This window comes from Pinus tabuliformis, chromosome 2_2, assembly GCF_031772625.1.
Source record: "Pinus tabuliformis cultivar Carrire ecotype Pingquan chromosome 2_2, CPIR1, whole genome shotgun sequence".
In the NCBI taxonomy this organism is placed as follows: Eukaryota; Viridiplantae; Streptophyta; class Pinopsida; order Pinales; family Pinaceae; genus Pinus; species Pinus tabuliformis.
The window spans coordinates 1067448794-1067474882 of NC_142300.1; the positions used below are offsets into that span (position 1 = coordinate 1067448794).

The 26089-nt window shown below is 39.0% G+C and overlaps 1 protein-coding gene across 1 annotated transcript in view; it reads left to right on the forward strand.

Moving 5' to 3' along the window:
* The window catches only part of LOC149197077 (uncharacterized), a 161226-nt gene that overhangs the window by 65496 nt on the left and 69641 nt on the right, over positions 1-26089 (forward strand). Inside the window, exon 3 of the mRNA XM_089403844.1 lies at positions 19811-20050. Coding sequence (XP_089259970.1) covers positions 19811-20050 — 240 coding nt within the window. The remainder of the gene's footprint in view (positions 1-19810; positions 20051-26089) is intronic.

A 26089-nucleotide genomic window follows, 5' to 3' on the forward strand; every position in this document is an offset into this window, starting at 1 on the left:
GGGCGTTGGAGGAATCTTGACAAAAAGGAAGAGAAGGCACTCATTTGGTCATTCATTCATCTATTTAGAAATTGTGTCTTTGACATAGCACGCTTGAGCTGAAGCCAAGTCTACAGTGCTGTTTAGCACACGAGTGTCTCCGAGCGGAGATCTCAACCCTTGCTTCGGTGGAATTCGAGTGCCAATCCAAGGAGGGAGTTCCATCTTTTTCCAGTTGTTCCAGCAGTGGAGTGTGAGTTTTGCGTGGAGTTGACTCAGCGTGTAGCATAGGGACTGTGCAGTGTTTGTAGGAGGCTCACTTGGGAGCTGAGTTGTGAAGGGAGTTTGGGCTTGAGGTTTGAGGTGGAGTCTGGGAGAGCCTTTGCTAGGAGTTTGCAACCATTTTTGGGAGTATTTGCAGCAGGATAGACAGAGGGCCGAATTTCCCAGCAGAAGAGCCATAGAGACAAAAGAGGGTCGAATTTCCGGGGTCAACCATAGCCCAATTCCTTCGTGGGTTATTCTAGGTATATTGAGGAGAGTCTGGGGTTAATTTCCCAGAATTTTCTGAGCACTATAGGAGGCCCTAGCAGCAGATCTTATCACCCAACAACATATTTCTGGGCAGTTCAATGCAGAGCCAGGAGACAGAGCAGCAGCGTAATTGAGGGGGATTTCCTATTGTTCATTTTTGCCTAGCCAGCTTGCCTTGAGCAAGCCCAGGTGCGCTCTTTCCAACACCTAATTGTACCCTCTTCAGAGTTTAATAAAATGGCTCGGCAGCACAGTTTTGGTGCATTTCTGTGATCTGATTTGTGTGTTTTTAGTTTTGTGGTTTTTTTCTATGTTTGCTTTTCATAGTTACTGTAAAATTTCTCTAAGGAATATTACAGTATTATTCAAAGAAAATTCTTGGCAAAGAGAAATCTGGTCACAAGAGACAACAAAATGTTATTTTCTTTTAAATAATCCTTTTGTATAAAATTCATGCAACTTGTACCAAACCATCAACTCTGCTTATATAGGCTTCAATTGTGAGGTTCAGAGCTGCTTTGAAAGGCCTACTTATCTTAAGCCCAATATAGATTCAGATTTTCATTGGCATTTAACAGAGGTAGAGATATGGAAACAACATTAAAATTGATTGTCTCAAAAGCACCAAATGACATAGTTATAATGGACGGCTGAGGTCAATGAAGGGTTTGTTTGATACTCATTCCCAGGCTGGCCCAGCATCAGTCCAAATTTTAAACCAGATCTTAAATATATATGTCCTACTTGATATATCTTTTGTTTTAGACACAATTTAACACCTTCCAGCCTACGGTCCTATAAATGTCGTACAATGAGTACAAGTAAGTATTACTGAGCTTTTATAAAGGAGATTGGTATTGCTATTTCGTCAAATAGTTTGGAGCTATGTTGCACGAAACTTCTAGGAACCCAACATTTCGGGACGTACCCGTACCTGAAACTCCGAAACTCGACCATCATGTAATCATCTATGAGAGTTAATAGAGACTTGGTTTTCCTTCTAAATTGTCATATATGAGTCGTAATCCCTTTTCTCTTGCAAGATAATGTGTTATTCACTTATATATATACATATAAACATATATGATGTTTTGGATGACATTTCGGATGATGTTTCCATTTTTGGGAGGTGACGTTTCTAAACGTACCCGTTTGGAAACTCCGAAACGTTTCGGTGCTTCGTGCAACCTTGGTTTGGAGCCAAACCTCAAACAAGGTGTCCTATAACACCCTCCAATTGTAACTAAGGCAAATAAATACATCATCAAAGGATTCTGGAAATTTGTCAGAAAATTTGCTCAGTCATTTTGTCAAACAGTTTTCATGCATCTTCAAAGAAACTACAGATTTACAAGATCTATAGACCATATTTAGATTTTAAGTCTTGTACCAACAAACTGTATTTTTTTGTCACCAAAAAGACTTGCTAGCTTTCAATCATCGATCTATATCCAATATGCAAGGAATAGGAAAAAAATGTCATGCTGATTCTAGGAAGGTTAGTCATGTAATTTAATATTGGTCAAATAGTTGATAAGAAAACTGGCAGTCCAACAGTTATATCCCAGCGCCAAGAACATTGCATCACAAAGAATAAATTGATGAGTTTCATCCTGAAATGCAATTGAGATTACCTAAATAGTTATCTGCATTACTCGGATTTGGCATCAATTGGCTCCCGCAGAACAGAGGTAAGAACTACAGCCAAGGCCATGTGAATGGGGCTGTGAAGAATGCAGTGCTGACTGAAAGGGATCATTAGATTTCAGAGTATATCTTTATGAGTCTATGTTCTACTGCTTAGAAACTTTTCAGATTGAGAATAGAAAGGTGGATGCAAGAAAACTATACCAGTCCCTTGAAGTCCATTAGGACAAGTGGGGTTTTTGGCACCAAGGAGGGAGATTGGTCCAATGAAGGAAGAGAGTGCTCCTGTTGGAATCAAAGAACATGCTATCCTATATTTTAACAAGAAACCCAGAAATATTTCATCATATATGCTAAATAGACAACTAGAAATGGTTATGCAACTTGAACACAATCAAGGAATAGTTCTACTATCTATCACCATGAGCTGAGATAAGATGAGATAATTTTATTAATGTCCACCAAATGACCACAAATGTAGGGCAATGGGACTAGAGGTACATCCATTGAGAGTATAATTGGGAGTGCAGATGCCATTCCTAGAAAAGCTGAATCTAATACAAAAAATATATATGCTAAATGGAGTAATGAAAAATACAAACTGTAGGACATCCTCATGAGCGTGAATATGTATAAAACAATGAAAATCCCATAGGGAGAGAGATGTGAACATGAGGTCCATGATGTCAAGAAAGCTCGAGTCTGATAATTGACGAGTAGGGGGTCGACTGGGGCGCTGTCTCACTGTTCGAGTCCTCTAGAGCTCTGTGGGAATCTGGCTGCACAATCCTGGGGGAAAGGAAGGAGTGAGGGATAGTCCTAGCATCAAAGACTGATGGAAAAGAGCTCTGGATAAGTTTCTGGCTGCTCTGCTGTGGCTGAGAAGGATTCTGTCAGGGGTGCCCTGCATTGGATTCGCCTAGAATTGCTCTCTTTGTTGCTCTAAACATACGGTAGGCTGATGTGTTGTTCGGCACCTCCGCATCGGTCTCAAGGATATCCATCGACGTCCTCTAGTGGGGGGTTGCGGGGAGACTCAATGTCTCACTACTCTACTATCTAAAATACTCTAGGACTCAACTCGCTTCTTCTTGCTTCTATCAGTCAGATCAGCTTGAAAGTATGGTGTGATCGTCCGGGACATCCCCATGCAATGTGGCATATGTAGGGCTAGAGATTTGTGTCTTAATATCTCCATGATGAAGAGGGCTAAGCATCTTTGATCTGGATATTGGAAGAAGGTAGAGAGGGAGGCCCCTGAATCTCTAGAGGCAATGGAAACCAGTGTTGATAATATCGGTATCGGGAAAATATCGGCAAGGGTCCAAAAAATATCTTATCGGCAATATCGGCGAAAATATCGGCAAATATCGGCAAGCATAAAAAATGCATAATATATTCATTTTTTTCAAAATTTTAAACATATAAAGTAATAACAACATGAAATAAACACATTGGCACATAAATATGAAGAAAACACTGATATATATGATGTCAAATAGAAATGATACATCAAAGGCGATACCAAATCCTGCGGATCCCTGATAATTGTCCATTCAAGGACTCAAATGTGGAGAACCAATACAAAATAACATCACATATATAAAAGTATCTCATCATCATGAGTTATATGTAGCACAACAAATAAAACTTGCAGCTATCTATCTGAAATCACTGCCCTCTCCCCCTTTTACGGGAAAACATGATGGGCTGTTTGCCAGGCGTGCCCCAAGTAGTAGGAGGCCCTAACCCTGCCTTTGCACCCAATGTCAAATAATGAGTGCTAGGTATGGGGCTATGCTATCCTATATCTGTAGCAGATGGTGTTGATGCTGATGCTCCCACAGTGTCCTCCTCCTCCTCCTCCTCCTCTGAATGCTGCTGCTCCTCTGACTCCGAGTCCTCCTCTTGCTGCCCCTGCTCTAATGGATCATCTGCCACTGGCTCTAACCATGAAGGTGACTCCTCCAAGAGGGGCTCCTCAGACTCCACCCTCCACGGAGACAATACATCAATATTGTCTAAGCTAAGTCACATGACACGAGGACACGAGACACGGAGGACACGTAAATACGAGTATTCAATACGAAACACAACGACCTGGAAACAAGACACGGGGGACACGTTTTATATATATATATATATATATATATATATATATACCAAAATATAGTTTTTTATCCATATTAAATTGCAGGTTGTAGCTTATCTAATCAAATTAAAATATAATTACTTCTCAAAGTTCATAGTTCACTTTAAAAAAATAAATAGAATCAAAATTTACTATTTAGAAATTAGAATGTGATATGCTTGGTCTTGATTCTTGAATATTCAATGTTCATTGTTCATGTACAACTTACAAGCACATAAGAAAATAACTAAAGTCTAATCCTATTGATTTCCTCTGCCCCTCTTGCGAGAAAATGCCACAGCTTTCCCTTTCCCTCTAGATGTAGATGCTGGTGCTGGTGGAGTTGGCAGTGGAGTTTGCTATGATCTAGAAGCTGAAGAACTAGAAGTAGGAGCTATAGGAGGTAGACCACGTCCTCTACTGGTGGCAGGGGTAGCCCGGGCAGGTGGTGTCACCTGGAAACATTACAATCTCCCAATCCTGAAATTTTAAAAAACTGATAAGTCTGCTGTATTTTGAATGAAATCTAAAATTCTACTTTCTCCATATGAAATCCAATGAGGCCGGAACCACTCTCAAACATCCTGAGTCATTTCATGGTAATGTTAAAAATTTAAGTAAAATGATGAAAATGAAGATTAAGGAGAATGTCACTTTTACTTTAAGAATTTAACATTACCATGAATAGCATATCAATACTAGGGCCTAGAACGCTCAAACCCTCCTTGGCAGCAACCACATAGCTCTTCCCTTCCTTTTCCAGCAACCAGAAATGAAAATGATATGAAAAAAAACCAAAATCGGATTTTTATAGGTTGTGCAGAAATTTTTTACAATCACCGGGCGATATTTTCGATTGTCGCGCGATATTTTCCGAAATATTGGCGATATTTCGGAAATCGCGCGATATTTTCAAAATCCGAAAATATCGCGATATTTTGTCGGCGATATATCGGCTTGCCGAAAATATCGCGATATTTCCGAATATCGCCGATATCTCGGCGATATTATCAACACTGATGGAAACGTCCTCTGATCTCATAGTATAGGGGCACCTAAAAATGATGTGATGCTCTGTCTTTGTAATATTCCAAGCAGGTTTTTTGACTAAATTTTGCAGAAATCTAACTCAATTAAATCATTTCCATAAAATAACCATTCCATTAACAAAAGATTTCCATGTAAAATAGAACAAGTAGAGTGCAAGCAATTCAGTGACACGACAAGAAGAACTAATCTCAACATTTATTATAATAGAAACTGGGGTTTACAAGCTGATACGATAGAATAACTAAGATGGAAAACTGGCCTCAAGAATTTGCTCCAATGTTGTGCTGGCCCTCCAAAACTGAATTGAAATATCATTGCTGAGCTCTGCTGTGAATTTTGGATGAATCCACGAAGGGGAGATGGGTACTCGCCCAATCTCACTGAATGACTCGAGGGTTTCTGTCCTGGGGCTACTAATGGAGTAGATAACCGGGTTCTCAACATCTCATACAAGAAGAAATATCAAATTCAAGATGTCCTCTAATGGCCTCCTCCTCTTTTTATAGATCCTATGGAACCATCTAGAAGCTCCTAGTTTATTATTATTTTAATCATTGAGCACATTTCCCTTAATTAAAATATTCCTTTTAATGTGGGAAAATGGTAAATTGACCACCATGCCTCCTCAAGCCTCCGAAAATCACTTCTATCCATCTCATCTTGTAGATCTTTTTATTCCAGCTCCAATGAGCTATTACACTAAGGTGTTCTTCCAAGTATTCCTCTCGAAATGCCACCTTAAGCATAATTAATTGAGTCAGGCCCATTAATAACTCAGTTTTTTGAAAGTTGTCAGAATGCAACGGAACAAAAGGAAAATTGTGTGGATGGTGGAATATACCAAGCGAATGCCATTAGACCTCATAAAAGCTCCTCAAAACCCCATGGAACACCTCTAGAAGCCCCCAGGCCCGTTGATGAAGTGAACCTATACTTGTGACTTGTCTTCCCCAGCCCTGAAAGTCCATCCTAACCATGTTACGAGGAACACCATAAAAAGGAACATTATAGTCTTTGGCTCCTGTAGGTGACACAATTGGCAGATCTTATCGGATCGTGGTATGTGATGGTCAATCCCCACTCAGAGTCGAAGAAAGCCAACTCAGAGCTATCCTAAGGGGATCCTCAGTGAGTGCATCCAATGTCTACATGTGTACGGGGGCGGATTATGATACCATCCTGCAACTCCAACAAGTGCTCAAGGTAGAAGGACGTCGTTTGGACCAGGGTAGAAGGACATCTTTTGGACTAGGCTCATCAAGGGTGAAGTCCAAGTGACTTGAATGTACACTTTGTAAATATCCTCTCTGATGGATTGATTCAATATTTGTCTAGGTGGTAGGAGATAGCTCAGAGCATTAAGGGAGAATCTAAAAGAGGGTAGGCACTCTGTAGAGATGCTTAGTGATTGGAGACACTGAGATACATCTGAGAACCAACCATGTGCTTGACTTACGGGCGCTGAAGAAAGGGCCTTCTAGGAACAAAGTGCAAGGTAGGGGTATGGGTATCTCTTGACCTTTGAATCACTGAAATATATTACTTTGTGAAGGAAGGAAACCAGGCGAAATATGACCTCGAGACAGAAGGGATCGACATCCAAATCTGCTTGAATAATGGGACACAAGACTGTATGCTTGCATCAGATGATGCACTTGAGAAGTAAGGTTGGGACTTGCAAAAGATAGAAACCATTCCAATTGATTAAACACCCATAAGATTTAAAACTACGAGGTCGCATTTGTTGTACAACCATTGATGAAAGTTTTCCAAAACACAAGGACAAGGGAAGGGTTGAACTCAGCCTTTAGGGCACATGTAGAGACCATCCATAAGCTTCATATTTAGGAAAAAGAAAAAAGAATGCATAGTTTTGGTATTAGCTCCTCCATCCATCACAACAATAGCAAGGTGAGTTGAATAAATAAGCCCAAGTTTTGTACTCCCCTCCTAACCCAATAGTAAATTTCAAACAGCTATATGCATGGAAAATGGGGCCCAACATTTTCTAGAAATTGGATGCATTAGAAAATGTGCACTCTAAGGCTGAAAATATTACATTAAACTCATTTGGTGGGCCCCAATGAAATGAGCGCCCTTTCCTTGGTTGGATGATATAATTTTATTGGACCCATTCCTTATGGGACCCATGAGGTGAAACCCACCTCATCTTGCCAATAATAAAGTGTGCTTAGGTGAATGAGTTTGGTGGGGCTTAGGAGGACAACAACCCCCAACCTTTTATCATATTACATTGAAATAGTTGTTGGTGCCTCCCCCCCAACAAAAAAGTGCACCCCACTCTGAGATAAAAATATTGCATCACAAATCTTGTGGGTCCTAGGATTTGTACACTCTCTCCTTTGGCTGAAATTCACTTTGCAATGTGCATCATGTAAGGTCTAGAAGGAGTGACCCAATGTTTGACTTAGTGAACTAATCACCCACATGAAGAAATACCTGTGTCAGCTCAATGCAAAGCATGTGGTAACGATGGCTCCAAAATGGGGGTGTGTGCTCTTGAAGAGGACATTAGAACCTCAGGATCTTTGCTAATATCTGTACATGCATACATCTCAACCAAAAAATGATTACATAACCAACATGGAGTGATATTATCACCATAGAGATCATCATCAAAATAGAATCAAATACTACACAAATAAACTAATCTCAACCCAAAAAGGATTAAATACTAAAATAGCCAACATGGGGTGGTATTGTCACCCTAGAGATCCTAAGAAAAATAGAATGAAAATACAAGACAAATGAACTAGATAGGATGATTGTGCAGGTATAGGTGTCAGCGAAGATCTTGAGTTCTCATGCCATCTTCTAGAGCACGTCCCCATGTTGGAGTCACTATTATCACATGCTTGGCATTGGGCCCACACAGGGATTTCCTCATATCAATGATTAGTTCGCTAAGTCAAAGACTGGGTCACTCCTCCTAGACCTTGCATGATGCACATTGTTAAGTGAATTACAGCCAAGGAAAGGACGTAAAAGTCGTGGGACCTACAAGATTTGCAGTGCAATATCTTTGTCTAAGAGTGAGGAGTGCACTTTTGGTAGGCCTCACCAGCAATTGTTTCAGTGTAATATGACTAAAGGTTGGGGGTTGCTCTCCTCCTAAACCTCATCAAACTCATTCACTTTACCTTACTACACTTTATTATTGCCAAGAATAGGCGGGTCACACCTGATGGGTCCCACAAAGAATGAGTCCAGTAAAATTATATCAGCGAACCAAGGAAAGGGCGCTCATCTCATTGGGTTCCACCAAAATGAATTTAATGTAATGTTTTCAGCCTTAGAGTGCACATTTTCTAGTGAGCCCAGTTTTTAGAAAAAGTTGGGCCCCATTTTCTACGCACAGAGCTGTTAGAAATTGAATGTTGGGGGGCTTGAACTTGGGCTTATTTATTCAGTTCTCCCTGTCATTGTATTGGTGGTTGAAGGAGCTAATACCATAACTATGCATTCTTTCCTCTAATTTTTTGATTACTAAGCTTGTGGACGACCTTTGTGTGCGCCCTAAAGGCTGAGTTTACCCCTTCTCTTATGCTCGTCAGTTTTCGAAACCTTTTATCAGTGGCTATACATCAAATTTTCCTTGGTAACACTGTTTTAAATCTTATGGGTCTTTGATCTCTCAGCTCATGGTGATAGACATTAGAGCTATTCCTTGACTGCGTTCAAGTTGTGTAATCATTTCTCCTTTGTCTATTTTAGCATAGAAATATAATGAAATATTTCTGGGTTTCTTGTTAAAATATAGGATAGGGATGTCCTTTGTCTGTATGTTTCAACTGTTGCACCCTCTTCCTTCATTGGAACAATCCCCCCCTTGGTGCCAAAGACCCCATTTGCCTAATGGACTTCAAGGCACTGGCATAATTTTCTTGCAGCCACCTTTTTGTTCTGAAACTGATAAGTTTGAGTAGCAGAATCTAGAATCATAAAGCTATACTCTGAAATCTGCTGCTCCCTTTGAGTCAGCGCTCCATTCTTCACAGCCATATTTACATGGCGCTAGCTGTAGTTCTTACCTCTGATCTGTGGGTGCCAATTGATGCCAAATCCATTTAATGCAGATATCTATTTAGGTAATCTCAAGTACATTTTGTGATGAAACTCGTCAATTTATTCTTTGTGATGCATCGTTCATGACGCTGGGAGATAAATGTTAGAGTGCTAGTAAAATACGAGTAAACTTCCTTTTGTCCTGCTCAGAAAAACCGTAATTTCTATTAAATTAAAATAAATATTACACTTTGTAGACACACAATGTGTGTATGCAGAAGAAGCCACAAGGCAATACAACATCACATTAGAATAGCATAAATAAATCATCATGCCAGAATAAGCCAACATGCCAAGCCTATGCTGAAAAAGAAAAAGAAAATAAATGATTATGGATGACCATTGGTGCTGATTTTTTTTTTTTTTTTCTTTTCCTTCAATGCACCTTTTGCCATACTTCAGGATCTGGATCTATCAAAACTAAATCAAGATCTTGGCCCCCATCTGGACGAGGAGACTCTTCGTCTGAGTCTGATGTTTCTGAAACATGTGCTCGTTTGGTGCCTCCTAGGCCAGCCAAAGGCATCTGGGTTTCTATATCCAGACCCGATGGGGAAAGAGAGATAGAAACATCTTTAGCTGTAGCCTCACCTTCCAATTCTTCCTCAGATTGTTCAGGTTGTGACACTCAATTTTCCTCCTCCTCATCTTCCGAATGTAGAGAGTCATTAAACTGCCATCCTTTTGGTCTGTTTGGCTGCTTCTTTTTCTTTTTTGGAATTTTCTTCGCTTGAGCGTAAGTGTTCGAAAGATGACCTATTTGAAAGCACACACGACATCTAAAGGTCGTGTTCTCATAATCCAAAATTTGAGTCCACTGAAAGTTGTTATGTTTCAGGATGATGTGGTATGGTAATCCTTTGCTAAGATCCATCTCCACACAAATCCTAGCGAAAGTGAATATTCCTTTTAATATTCTCTCGATGTCTATTTTTTAAAGTTCCCAAGTTTATTCCCAATGTCTTCAAGAACTTGGTGGTGCCAGAAAGGAAGGGAAAGATTTGGAAGCCTTACCCATACTAGAATTGAAGAAACCACCATGGTTGTTGCATCAAAACCAGGAAACCATGGTGAAATTGATAACCTGACATTACCCCAAAACCATGGTCCTTCATTTAGAACGAAATCCAATTCTTTTTGAGGGTCAAATCGAACCACAAAAAAATCCTTTGGAACAAAGGTAAACGTCACAATTTGTTGCCCAAGAAGTAAAAATCCATTGATGGAGTGCTTCAGGTTTTGGCCAGAAGCCATTAAATCTATAGATGATGGCTTTTGTCTCTAGTGTAGTAAATAACCGGGATACCTGTGAGTTTTTTTACCTCCAATGAAGGAGCTTGTTCCACTTGGTCAAAAATATATGGACCAAAGGGAAAATATTGGTTTTGTTATGTGTGAGATATGTCTTTCCCTTTTGTTGCAATGGACCTCCCTTGTACAACATTCTTGGAAGATATTGAGGGGCCATTTGAGGTCCTGGCATTATTTGCACCCCCACAAAGTCTGAGATTCAAGATTACTGATGAATTTTTAACGATACTGTAATCCTTCAGAGGCAGGGGATCTATCAAGACTTTCCCTGCAAATTAAAGACAATAAAGATTTGCAAGCAGACCCCATCTGTCTTGAATCAAAATTTTAAGAGATGAGACAATTTGTTTTTCCCACACCCAAAATACCCGTCTTTCTGTTGTTATTTTTTATGTGTTGAAGAAAGTGTAACTAGGTTTGGTCTTCATAATGACATGATCTTTGTATTTGATGTAATAAAAGGAAATAATTTATTTTTGTAATCTTGCTACATGTGTTTCATGAGCAAGAAGTGTCTCTAGATAAAAGACTTCTTCTTGATGTCTTTAGGATTTATGTAAATGTCAAAGAGTCATGTCATGTGGATATAAACTCTTTATGAGTTCATGTAAATATGTACAAGTCTTCCAAGTTGTGTAATAACCTTCCAAGACCAAGATCAATGCCTCAAAACAAGCCTTCCAAAGTCTGCAAACAAAGTGATAAGGAAATAATCATGTCGGCTCCAAACAAATGAATTACATATATAATTGTCATGTCGGCTTGCAACAAATTGTCACGTCGGTTCATGAACATATGTCGGCTCAATTATATGTGGCTCATTACTATAAATACCCAGGAGGGTTCAACGAAAATGACACAACAAATTTCGGATGCCTTTGATGAGCTGCAGTAAGGAAGCCACAGTCATGAAGAGAGGGGAGCCGCATTCATGGGTAAGAGGAGCTGCAGTAAGCCACAGTCAGTGAGGTAAGGACGCCGTAATCAAGGGAGCTGCAGTCATGGAGCAGGTGTTTGGGTGGAGAAACCGTAGACAAGGGTTTCTGTTTTAGGGCTTGACTGCTCCTCGATTGGGGATTAGGAGCAGTCAAGCAATACCTCGGATGCATGAAGAACCACACATTAACTGAAGGTCAGTGTTATCTCTTATCTCGATCTTAGATGGACAGGACTGTGTATTGATTACAATCTTGGTTTTGTGGAAATCACACTTGATCCTAAAGATGCTGGACATTCATACCTATGATAAATTGATCTCACATGATGGCATTCGTTGGTACTCTTGTAGAAAACTAGACAACAAACAATAGTGATTTCGGTGATAAATAAGATGGGAGACATATGGTCTCACTAGGTATTACAGTATTCAGATCTAACATAATGTAGCCTTGATGAGCTACAAGGAGAAGCAACAAAGGTCATAGTCTAGATCTTGACAGAACTATAATAATAATAGATATGGATCATGATTTAGTATCTATGTGGTCTCATGATGTCAAGGTACAACAATGATCTCAGATAAAGTGCAACAGTAGTAAAAATATGATGTAACAGTGATGAAGATCATGGTGCTGCAAAAGTGATGACGATCACGATGGTGATGACCTCCGTGGTGTAGCGAAGATAGTGATCTCAGCAATGACACGAAGAGGATTGATGGCTTGGTCTTGGAAAGGCAGATTGAGTCATGGGTCATGGTCTTGGTATCCGTCAATGAAATTTCTATAAGAAGAATTTACGCATGGGTTTTCCTCTCCAAGTGGGAGAGGTTTTGGCCCTAGAAGAGAGCCAAACATTTGTGTTCTTGTCTCTTTTTGTTTTGGTAGCAGTTTGATGAAGTAAACACACATTCTAATAATGAATAGAATACTAAGCTAAGATAAATTGTATAAATGCTTCACAAATTGTTATCATGTCAAAGAAGAATCACCTTAATATGCATGCCCTAAGATTCTTCAACATGGTATCAGAGGGATTGGTTCGACAGTTAAGGAAGGGCAGAAAAAGGGACATGCAAGCATAGCAAACTAAAAAGCTATACCTTGATCAAACCCTAGATCAAAGGGTTAATCTACAACAGCAGTATGGAAAACACAAGGATGGCTGATCAAGGAGACAATCCAAGAAGCAGTCCACATCTACAGTCATCTACAAAAGGGTTTTGGAGGTCTGAAGTCAAAGTCTGGTCTATAGCAACAGCCTTGGCATGATCTCAACATTGCAGTGATTGATCTTTTCAAAGAACAACCCAGATTCCCATTCAAAGAAGCAGATCATCTACAACATGATTTGTATGGACAGTACTCAATAAAGAATGAAGGTGTTCGTTGCCACAACCATAATAGCACCTATTGATGGATCTCTACATCATGGCAATCAACCTCAAATCGATGCTGCAAGGATCAGATATTCAGGACAATCATTTTGAAGGTTTGAAGATAAGCTTCAGCAAGGATCCTATCTGGAGGAAGCATCAATATATTTACAGCCAACATGATCAAGGTGAAGATCCTGTCTTCACGTATCAAGTAAGTATCTTTTATTCTATAATCAAGTTTTGGTTTATTGACTTCATCAGTGCAAGAAGATCTATGGGTTAGACAAAGTTCTTGCAGTAGGATTGACAGAATCCTCATGAAGGAGTGAAGTCAGTACCTCAAGGTCTCCTTTGAAGTCATGTTCTATGAAGCGTTGAGTTACAAGTCCTGGAAGCCTTGGTCGGAAAAACGCTCTGGAAGCCCTTGGTGGGTTGAGTTACTAGTCCTGGAAGCCCCGGTTGGGCAAATGCTCTGGAAGCTCGACAACAATTGTGGGTTGCATTACTAGTCCTGGAAGCCCTGGTTTGAACAAACGCTCCGGAGCCCTGGACAACTTGGGTAGAGACCAATTTGGTGATGGTTAGTGATGTCTGACAGTGAGGTGGAATCACTAGTTGAGGGTTGAGGTGCTTTATCCTTTGGAAGCCCTGGATGGTTTTGATTGATGTGTTTTATGAGATCCCACATTCATGCTTGGAATATGGCACGGGGGTGATTGGCTGAAAGAGAGATTTGGTTGAGTGTAGTCTATAGTTGGGTGGTTCATGGAAGTCCCATACTTGGTCGGCCTATGCAATCAACAATAAGAGCTCTCTTTCTCCCTGGTATTTTTATGGGTAAATATACTTGTTTATATGTGGCTTATATGGCTGTTATATCCCTAATATTTCTGTTGGTTATATGTTGGTTATGAATGAGTTTTATGGTAGTGAAAATGTATGGCTCTCATCATGTTTTGGTTAATCACTGAATGTACAATGAATGTATGGCTTAATAGATGGTAATGTAGCTATTGTGATGGGGCTTCAATGCTTGTTAGTGATTCTGAGATAAGTATGAGACCCCTATGCTCAAATCTGTTGTTTAAACTTGTAGAATGCATATTTGTGACATGTTTGACGAAATGCTTGTCATGGCTAGTAGGGGTCCAATTAAGTCCTTGGATGTTATATTCCTAATATTTCTGTTGGTTATATGCTGGTTATGAATGAGTTTTATGGCAATGAAAATGTATGGCTCTCATCATGTTTTGGTTAATCACTGAATGTACAATGAATGTATGGCTTAATAGATGGTAATGTAGCTATTGTGATGGGGCTTCAATGCTTGTTAGTGATTCTCAGATAAGTATGAGACCCCTATGCTCAAATCTGTTGTTTAAACTTGTAGAATGCATATTTGTGACATGTTTGACGAAATGCTTGTCATGGCTAGTAGGGGTCCAATTAAGTCCTTGTTCAAGTAATTACATTTGTATCATTATTCCAATGTTATCTTTCATTTCTGGAAGTGTCATGGAGTTATGGGCAGTGACATGAGCCCTGAGCTGAAATGTGGCACATAATTCAGAGTCGTAGGCACAAAACTGTTTGGGAAAGTCCCCAGTCGCAGGCATACCCATGCTGTGGGTGCGACTGGAGGGTCCTAGTTGCACTCACGCCCATGTCATGGGAGCATTTGGGGGATTAATGCTTAAAAAGTTAGTTTGTCTTAGGGGCTAGTCACCTGGAAGGTTTGGATGGCTCCTAGGGGTTCTGTAGTGGGTCTGGAAGGTATGTGTTGTTGTGTTCTGTCGGTTCCACTTCCTTAACTGACACATAGGGAGTTGAATCATATCATAGTAACTCTTCGTCACAAGTTTACCCCGGTTGGCCGGTTACTTGGGTAGATGTGGGAGGAGGGTGTCACACACTTTGGTACATAAGCTCAATTTAAAAAAAATGATTTTTTCCTTGATAAAGGCCCTTAAAATTTTGACTTCTTTTGGACTCATGAAATTTCTTCAACTAAATGGACCCAAAAAGTTTAATTTTGTTGAAAAATAATTCTTTTCTGGCCCGAAAGAATTTCGTTTGATTTTTTTTCCTTGGAATTGGGTTTGTCAATTTAATTCTTCCTTGGGAATGACCACTTTTTCCCAAATTTGTTTTTCCACATGGAGAGAATTTTGTTTTCTCTATGATTATTTTTTGACTTAAAATTAATTGTCTATCTTAGGATTTTAATTTAATTTAGACAGAAAAATTAATTAATTGACACTAGAGGGGATTAATAATTTTTCCACCCTCAAATATTTTAGCCATGGTGTCTAAATATGGGTACCATGCACCAAATTTTTTTTACATGAAGATATTACAATACCATGCACCAAAATATATTTACATCAAGATATTACAATTACTTCAACCCTTGAAAGGGGAAGCACCTTTAGACATAGACCCTTAATAATGTACCCAATTCTGCAACAGAATATGATCTAGTATAGACCAAGTGTGTTTGTATAAAATAATTTAGCCAAATGTGCTTAAATTATTCCCAAACACACTTTTACAAAAGACTCGATATAACACTAGGACTCACCTAAGACCTTGTCAATGAATTCCACCCTAGCTTTGGGGTTCAAGCTAGAAGAAAAACTCTGCCAATTATCTGTGTTTAGAAACACGCATAATTCAATGGGGTTAAAAAACTTCCTAAGATGAAATCCTTTGCCAAAATCATAGGCTTACCTAGGTGTTGTTACATAATTAAACGTTCATACTAGCATCATTTACAATAAATTTGTAGGATTTGGGTTTACAATGAAAAATTGATGCTGAATGATGACACTAATCTTCAAAAAAAATTGTCCATTGACTTGTACCCTGCTTCTTCGACTATTGAAAAAGTGTGGTCAACATTGTGCAACCAACCACTTGCAATAGCCTACAACCTGATTGAAGCACCAACCTCAAATAGGTGCAACCAACCACTTGCAATAGCCTACAACTTGATTGAGGCACCAACCTCGAAAAGTGTGCAAGATTCTACTTGTTGTAGGCTTCAACCTGATTGAGGCACCAACCTTAGTGGAGTCACCCACCTCTTTCTTCAACTTCGTGTGGACCACTTTTTACAATATTTTAGACTGTATCCACATGCTCTTCAAAATAGGTCTTCAAATTGATCATATTGCTACTATCATAATGTTGTTATCAACCTATCATATCTTGTTCATACCCTGTTACATCCCTTTCATTAATTAGGTCACTTAAAACTCTTCTTGGAACCTGCTCTGGCCATATACACAACACTCCCTGCATCCTGCTCATAAGCCCCAAAACACATAACATTGATTTTGAACATCAAAAATACATCATAAAGGCTTTTTTCATGCCTTCAAAACTATTCACAATTGAATCCTGATCATTATGCTTCTTCCAGAATCCAATTGGCTTTGAAATGAGCCCAATACCCATCCCCAAAACCGTATAAAACCAAAAATTAAAGGTAAGTGTTCAACAAAATAACCCTTTTAGGGCGTGTTCTACAAAATAGCCGCTTCTCGACAATGGTCTACAAAATGCACACCTTTGGTCTGTTATCTGTTTGACATAATATAAAATGGTAGGCAAAATAAAAATTAAAAAATTATGACCTCTTAACTGTCAGGGCTCAATCTATGACCTTGACTACTAAACACAAATCCAATATCATTTGCGCTATCTGATGATGCTTATAGTGCTATGTTTTCGAGCCACTTTTCTTGTGCTAGAGCTAACTTCAAAGGGAAGATGATGGGATCTGATCCCTTGGCCAATTATCATCCAATCTATGGAATATACATAGCCATACACGAATCAACCCCCCCAGCTCAACAACTAGTCTGATGTGTCAGGTCACACTTGGCAAAACTTAACCTCCACAACGTGTGCCAAAGGATCCAATTGAGTGGAACCACGTCATGAATAGAAACGAAACTGCCAAACTGTCATGTCATGGAGAAGATAGAAATAAACTACCAAACTGTCATGTCATGGACAAGATAGAACTAAATTGCAGAAATCTTGGAACCATGTCATATTTGAAAAGTGGGAACAATGCCCTTTGTAGGGGTTTGAAACTAAAACTTCTCTTTAGCGACGAATTGGAAACAATTTAGCCAACCGCCGAATTGAGAATCAAATCGTTATGCTTACCACAGAGTCTTTGTTACTCTTTATCGTTCACACTATTCTTTGAGCCCTCGGTCATATATATATTAATTTTTGTGGTCCCGGGGCTCATGATGGGCGACCTGGGGCCATTGCTCACGCCAACACCCCCGAAGTTTTGACTCATATGACCTTTCACTTCGCGACTATGTGATTGTGTCATGACCTGAGGATAATATTCCTTAGGCCTTTAACCACATGACCAGGCCATGTGACTTAGTCCTTACGTGTCCATGGGTATATGTTGACATCATCATGCCAGATGGCAACTTGTGAGAGGTGCCACATGTCGCCCATTTTTAGCGTTTTCACCAATCAAAATGCGCCAATTGTACTTGCCATGTCGTGCTCCCTGGTGGAGCCATGTCACCTTGTTGACATCATCTTGATGACATGTCATGTCATGTCATTGCCACACCATACTTGCTGCCATGTCATCTCCTCTCACTAACCGAACTTTGCCACATCAACAGGATTACCATGTCACAACTGACTGTGTAGGAGAGTCCACATGTCATCCGACTGAATGGTCCATGTGTCCTTGAACCACCACATTATCTTTTCTGCCACATTTGACCTACCAAACTTCGCCACATGTCAAGACTGCCATGTCGCCATTGACTGTGCAGGAGAATCCATGTGTCATCTGATAGAGGGGTCCACGTGTTGCTACGAGATCGAGACATAATGAGGGCCAACCTTCATTAAAGCTCGGACAAGTTGATATGTCACATGTCGACCAATTCTCCATCCAGTTGTTGGGTCCGTTGGATATAAGTAGAGATGTTCAACTTTTTATTGTTTTAATCTTTGTGTAAGTTTATGTGATATTCCTTGTAGATTTGACCACTGAATCATAGATCTTCCCAAAAAATGCACTTGTGGGTTTTGCCCCTTAGTTTACGTTGTTTACTAATGCTGATCTTCAAATGACCATAACTTCTCATCTTGGAGAAGTTTCTCAGTGTGTGCTATACCATTGGAAAGGTATCGGAGAGGACTATCCAACCATACCATTCTTAGATTCATTAGGACATCCTAACTTGGTAAAAAACTTAATAAAATTTAAATATCTTTGTCTTCACTTGATGAGGGTATGCAAGAGATCAAACTATCATACTGATTCATGAATGACACTGCTGCTTCCTCAGCCATCCCCTTTGACATCAATGACACTTGTTTTCATCAATGAAAACACTATGTGCAACAAATAAGACATCTAGAGATTGTTGTGAGGGGCATTTCATGCCATCTCATGTTTGACCTTGAGTGTGACTATGTAATCTTTGAATTTTTTCTTTTTTTTGAAAGTGTTAATGAAAATAAGAATGACTTGGTATTTGCCTCATGCTAACAACTATGAACTTGATTTTGGATGGAAGCAAAACATATCACGGCAGTTACTCTGTTTTGTTTTTTAACTTGAAAAGAGAAAAGCAAGTGGTCTCACCAAGTGCCCATACACTTTCTGTCAATGTGGTTATATGATGTGCGAAAACATTGAGGCCATATATGACAGCATAATTCCTAGACATTCAAGTGTCTCAACCAGAAATGAAATTTCATTAGGTAAAAGACAAGTACGTGTTAAGGAAGATATTGAAGAAAACATTGATGACCATGGGGAAAGTCAAGACGAACCTATTATCAAAAATGTTGATGCTAAAGTTGAAGTGCAAACAATTACAGTAAAAGAGGAATCAGATCGAGCCACATACATCAACCAATTTTTGGGCTGTCTTTCAAATCCATGATTGTTCACAAAGTATCAAAGCAACATTTCTTGAATATTTTATATTACCAGCTGAATCCTAGGTTCAAGATGCAAGTTGCATCAGTCACTACTTGTTTCTTGGATCCTCATTGGGTGTATGATATTAGTTTGATTGCTTCAGTGATTCATTCATCACTCTTCATCGGGAATGACAATTTTGTTGTAGTAAACAAAGAGTATGATCTATTCTTGATTTGTGGAAGAAGTTGAATTCCGACATCAGTCCTTGATCACACTTCAAGGATGAAGTGTGTGGAGGAGTTGCATGTAATGAACACAGGTGACATTGTTGTTATTATAAATTATTATTAGTTAGGTCCCATAAAGGTCGTGTCCATTCATCATGACTCATATTTTCAAACATTAAAAAAGAGATCCTGTTGTTTTATTATAATCGTCATTCATTTGTATTTTTTAAATATATAATGACTTCAGACGAATGACTTTGTCCCTTCTCTAAGGGTTTCTTGTCTAATATCCGATTGGTCCATTACATATTCCCATATATGGCTTCATAGGTAGGTTTTGTTTTTCACCTTGGTGCTCACACTCTTAGGAAGCAGATTCATGCTTAGGTCTTAGTTAATTGCTTTCTGCTTGTAGTTTCTTTCTATGATGAAGTACAGTAGTTGCCTTTCTGAGTTTGGATGTGATGAACAAGCATTTAATATTTGTATCAATGTTTATGCAGGGGTTTGGCTGAATAAACTGTTCTCATTCTTTCATTGTCCATTAATGATTACTTTCAGGATTGCTTTCATATCGTGTTGTTTTTTACTTGGTTCAGGGTAGCTACAGAAGCAAAGCAAAGGCGAAAGCAACAAGCAATGAAGAAAGAGTTATCGCAGGAAAAGCTAGAAAAAGAAAAACTGATTGAAACTGCAGAAGATGCAAGCTTGGCCAAAGAACATAAAATTAAACAGAACTCCAATTCCACTTCTGCCGAGGATCAAAACTTTCATAAAAACCCAAAGAAAGATGGAATGCTTCCGAAAAGTATTCTGAAATTTCTTGAAGACCGCGAGAAGTATGTACTGGTTTCTTTTCTACACTTTTGCCAATTGGTTAGACATTATTTTTACAGGAAGGATTGGGCAATTATGGTGAAATATTGTCACTGATTGCTTGAGTTGCTATTACTATGGTCTAAAATTGCAACCTTCAGTTATTTCTTTTCAGATGATGTACCCCCTAAAACCCTTATTCCAGGTTTAGAGCATGTTTATAAGTAGGTCAGATTAATATGGGCAAAATATTCTCTTATTCAAACATGATTTTTTGCATGTTAACAGGTCTTAAGACATTGCTTTTTTCTGTTCCCTAGGAAATGGGCTGAAAAGAGAGCATTATTGTAGTTTATGGTGCTATTGCACAAGGGCCCAAAGTCCACCTGAATTATCATGTTGTTCGTAAGACTTAAACCCATGTGGAGGCTATATTAACATATCACCTTTACCACTTGAGCAAGCCAGCACTGACAAGTAGATTATACATTTATACCTGCATTCAAAACAGATAACTATGACAGTGAGACTAATTAGGAGGGAAGATTAGTTGAAAGATTCGTGGACCAAATGAACCAAATGTCTAATTTGATACTTTGTTTATGGTCATCTAACTTTATATATATTTTAAAGGGACACATTGTACATTTGGAGATATATGGGGAAAGGAATGATTGCTTTGGTTTCCCCACATGAGGCTTTTTCAGCATAAACAGTAAACACTCAATGCCCCTTGCTTGTAGGTGTTGCTAAATTTGTATTTTGCACAAAGACTATCCCAACGCTTAAAATTAAAGCTTCTAAACTTTCTAAACTTCAATTCAAGTCCTAAGTGACACCAGAAGAAAAGGAAAGAAAATTGGAAACAAACAACTCTTCCTAGTATGGTTACTAAGTTTGTTCATTGGAAGATCACTAGTGATACAAAAGAAAAGAGTGATATTCCTGCTTGATGTGTGGGTATGTGTGTCTCTTGGTGGTAATCAATAATTACATATGGTTTGATAAAATTGCACAAGTGTGGAAAGGAAGATGGAATGGAGATGTTATAAAGAAGTCTTGAATCTCATCGAGGTGAAAACTAGGTAGTCTTACTTCTCTTGGTTTCCTCATCATATCTCTAGCTATAAAAAAATAACAAATTTGAGTGTGGTTATTCTCTCTCTTCCAAGGGTGTTGATATTATGTCCAATGTTATCAGAATTGAATTGGTCATTGAACTGGTCGACCCTAAAACTGGAACCAAACCAGAATCAGAAAAAAACAGATCGACCAAAAAATACATAAAATATTCAAACTTTAAAGAAAAACATATATCATGAATCCAAATATGGAAAAGTTCTCATTTATATAGCAAGAGTGCAGATAAGCAAAATAATGCCAATACATCTCTTGAGTTTGAATCAGAATACATCAAGAAATGCTAGTGGTTGTAGCTCAGGCAAGTATTTCCATGAGGGTGTCTACTTATGGAAATCATCATTAAAAGTATCCTATGTTTTTTCAGGAGTTCACTTAATTAATTAATAAAGTGAACATTCTTTTATTAAATTGATTTTTAAATTTTAATTAATAAAGTGACTAAAGTGGGTCACTTAATAACAATGTTGCACTAAACGTTATCGGGATAATATCGGCGTGAGGAAAAAATCGTAATAATCGGGAAAAAATCGTTTGGTACAAAAATATTCATTTTTTTTAATATCTAAACCATCTACAACATAAAATAAATACATTGACACATAAATATGATGAAAGAACTAATATATAAGATGTTTAATATCATTTCTAGTGCTAAAATCACACATAACAGTGAATCATGTCTTGAATAGTAAGTCCTCACTCCTGAGTCCCAACTCAGCCTCAAAATATCAACAAAAAATATAATAATGTATCTCATGAGTCATAATGTCATATACAATAAAATGAACAAAATAACTAAAGTCTAATACTACTGATTTCCTCTGCCCATCTTGCGAGAAAATGCCATAGCTTTCCCTTTCCCTCTAGATGTACATGCTGGTGCTGGTGGAGTTGGTAGTGGAGTCTGTTGTGCTCTAGAAGTTGAAGAACTAGAAGTAGGAGCTATAGGAGGTAGACCACGTCCTCTACTGGTGGCAGGGGTAGCCCGGGCAGGTGGGGTCACCTCCTCTTCCTCCCCCTCCACTACATCTTGCACTAAGCAATCATCAACAGACTCCATGAGAGGCCTCTCGGCCTCAACCCTCCATGCAGCAGTGGTGTCAATCCCATCCAATGAGATGGCCTCCATATCAGGTGTCCTCTCAAGTTGCCTCACCCACAATCGAAGATTGTAGTAGACATAAACCATGTCATTAAGTCGCTGGGACTCCAACCTGTACAAAGATCATGAAATAATAATTAATAATTATAAAGGAAATATTGTTTAATGAATTCAAAAATTTATTTGGAAATTTGCAATATTTTAAATGTTTAAGTGTTAACCTGTTGCGCTTCTTGTTGTGTATTTTTTCAAATACACTCCAGTTGCGCTCACGTCTTGAGGAGATACATGTTTGGTTGAGGATTCGAATGGCAAGCTTTTGCAGAAGGGGTACCCTGGCACCATACATTCTCCACCATGTATCTATAACAAAATTACAAATAAAATTTTAAATAAACATAAGAAAAAAAAGGAATTTGAAAAGACAATGAAATTTGAAACAAAGCTACAAACTAAAAAAATACCTGGCATTTTAATCGTCCTATTAGTCACAACCATGTCAAAGCCAAATGTGCCACCTGCCATCCTATATGTCTCAAGCTCTTTAGAGATCTCTGTACGTTCTGCTGGAGATCGCATCATCTTCTAGACACAGGATAAGAATCCATCCATGATCTCAGCATCAAATACAAATGCACATGCGTAAGAAAATACGGGGTTCAGGAAAACTCCAGCAACATGAATGGGACAATGGAGTGTGTTGTTCCATCACTCATCAATCACTCCCCATAGGAGGAGTTGTCTCTGAAACCCCTCATCTCCCTTATCATCATAGTAGGCCTTAATGGCTTCTTTGGCCCTGTCCATGGCTTCATACAAATAGCTCATTGCAGGCTTCTCACCATCAACTAACCAAAGAACCCTTACCAAAGGTTCAGTAACGGCGCACACCTCCTGCACTCCACCCAGAAGTCTTCCTGGCATGAAACTAGTCTGCATACGACCTCTCCCTCTGGTTTGCGGCTCATTGGCAAAGCACGCCACTCCTCTGAAAGAAACATTCTCTTCACATCCCACATAAAATTCAAGAGGGATTGAAGAGATATGAAACTGTTGGCAAACCGTGTAATGGCGAGGCACACAAACTCTTTGTTGTTGGTGAATCTTCTCATCAAGCTAAGCACAGATGTATGGCTATCTATAAATTTTGTAATGTTTTTGGATGACTCAACAATATCTTTGACAAAGGGAATTTTCCCTATGTCCTCCAACATCAAATCAATACAGTGTGCAGCACAATGTGTTCAAAATAAAGTAGGATGCCTATCCATAAGCATCCTGCTAGCAACAACATAATTTGCAGCATTGTCCGTTATGACTTGGACAACATTTTCTGCACCCACCTCCAAAATAAACACATCTAGCAAATCACATAAAGTTCTTGCATCTTTGATTTGTGCAGATGCATCAACAGATTTGATAAACATAGTCCCCTTGGGACAACTAACCGAGAAGTTTATAAGGGTTCTCCTCTTTTGGTCAGTCCAACCATCTGACATAACAGTGCATCCTGTTTGTGCCCATGACGCCCTAAAATCCTCCAATCTTTTGGTGCAATCAAGTTTTTCATTTTGAAGAATCCGGCCTCTGAAATCATGATAAGAAGAGATTTTGTACCCTGGGCCAATAGTTGCAATAACAGGTTGGAAAAATGGATTATTCCTTACAATGCTGAAAGGAATATCACTCCAAAGGAGAAATTTTGCCAGCAACTTGTCAGCTTGTTCTTTCTTAGTTCTTTTTAGCATTGAACTGATAGATGGCTTTGAACCAGGTGTGGTTCGAGGAACCAAAAATTATGAGGCAGCTATCGGATTGGTTGATGCTGCAGTAGAACCAATGCCACTTGCTTGTTCAACTGACTTTTTTAGTTGCCTCTTCACTTCTTCTTTGGTCTCTCTATTTTGGTCTAAAATTTCCAATGCTTTCATGGCTCTTTGGATGAGTTCAGGATTTGTATTTTTGCAAGGCCCTACATCAAATCTAGGGATTTTTGCAAGGTGATACTTCAATCTGTACACCCACCCGGACATATGGTGCCCACACAACTTGCAAGTCAAGTTTAGTCTATCATTCGGAGCATTAGGTTCACCATATTCCCAGAAAGGATCCAATTTCCTTGGCATGTTTGATTTTGAACTTTGAAGTTGAAAACTTGAATGGTGTTTCGGTGAACCTATGGGAAAATAAAGATTACAATTTAGTATTTCAAGTTACAAACTTACAATTTAGTATTTTACTATTTATATTGTACAAAAACTAAAAAAAATTACATACAATTTAATAAACCCCATTCCAAACCCAACCAAAAAAACTAAAAAAACAATACATTGGACAAATGTCAAAAACCCCATTTCAAACCCAACCAAAAAAACTAAAAAAATATTACATTGGACAAATGTCAAAAACCCCATTCCAAACCCAACAAAAAACATCGAAAAAAAACAAAAACAAAGTTTCAAAACAATGAAAACAAAAGACATTGGTGCCCATACCGTTTTTATGGAGATGATCGGTCTCCTTAGCACACTCTTTGCTTTTCTCCTCCACGAAGTTGATTTAGCTCCAAAATGGCAAAATCTCCAAGCCTCTCCAACACTCCTAGTCTCCACAGCCCTCTGCGTGCTTTGCTGTCCAAATGAAATAAAACAAAATCGTGTAATTGAAAGATTACATAAACTGCTTGCCTTACACTGATAAAGCTTTGACAAATTACTTGCTTCACTTCTATTGACCAAATTGAACCTTTGCAAATAATCTCAACGTTCAATTGACAATTCGCATTGGCCAACTAGAAATGCGCACTGTCCTTTTCGGCGACTCACATTGCTTCATAATTTTGTTCTAACAAGTTATTCTGCCTCCAACAACTCAAACAAGCCACTCGCATTGCCTCTAGCAAAATCGCTCTGGCAACTAGCAACACGAATTGGTCATTCGACAACTTGCACTGGTAAATGTTGATTTGGGGTACATTGAATGTGCTCTAGCCATGAAAATTGGTGGAGAGGCTAAAGCACATGAGATCTCCAAGACCCAGAAATGGTTTGGACAGATTCTACCCGGTTAAGGAGATATTAAAATAATTAATATTTTTAATGGAGTTCCCAGGTCAAAAATTAGGTAAAATAAAATATTAGTGGATATTAATATAAAACTGGGTTAGAAGGTTCTAAAGGACATGGATCAAGCCAAATCTAATCTTAGCCGTTGATTAGAGATGTAATATCGACCGTTGAAGACTCAACAAAAAAAGTGTAAGAGGAGGCTTAAGGGTTAGTTGGAGAACACACCAGAGTGATCAATCATTCAATTTTCTAGAGCGCGGTTTGCTAAGAGAAATCGAATCAGTGATCAGAGTTGCAGCGAGGGGCAGTGAGTACGAGGCAGAGATAGTGCTGGAAGACCAATGCAGAGGCAGAGAGGCAGATGCAGAAGCCAGAGGGAGCCACACAGAGGCTAGCAAGGACAACGCAGAGGCTAGAAGGGCTTGTGTCATCCACGCAGAGGCTGCAGGAGTGACGAAAAGAGCCAGAGAGGCTATAGAGAGCCTCAGATGGCTGACGCAGAGGGTTTCAAGTTGATGCAGAGCCCAGGAGGGCTGACACAGTGCTTCCTATTGTGCTGGAGAGGGTTTCGTGGGGCAGACTTTCAGAATATCTGCTTCTGAAGAGAGAGGTATTACTGCTGGATTATTTTCTCTGTTGGGTGAGCCAGTTGGGCACCTAGTTGTACTCAGAAAGACTGCGTAATAATAAACCCTCAGAATTGCTGCACCCGTTTTCCCGCATTGGGTTTTTCCGAGGACGATTGTCCA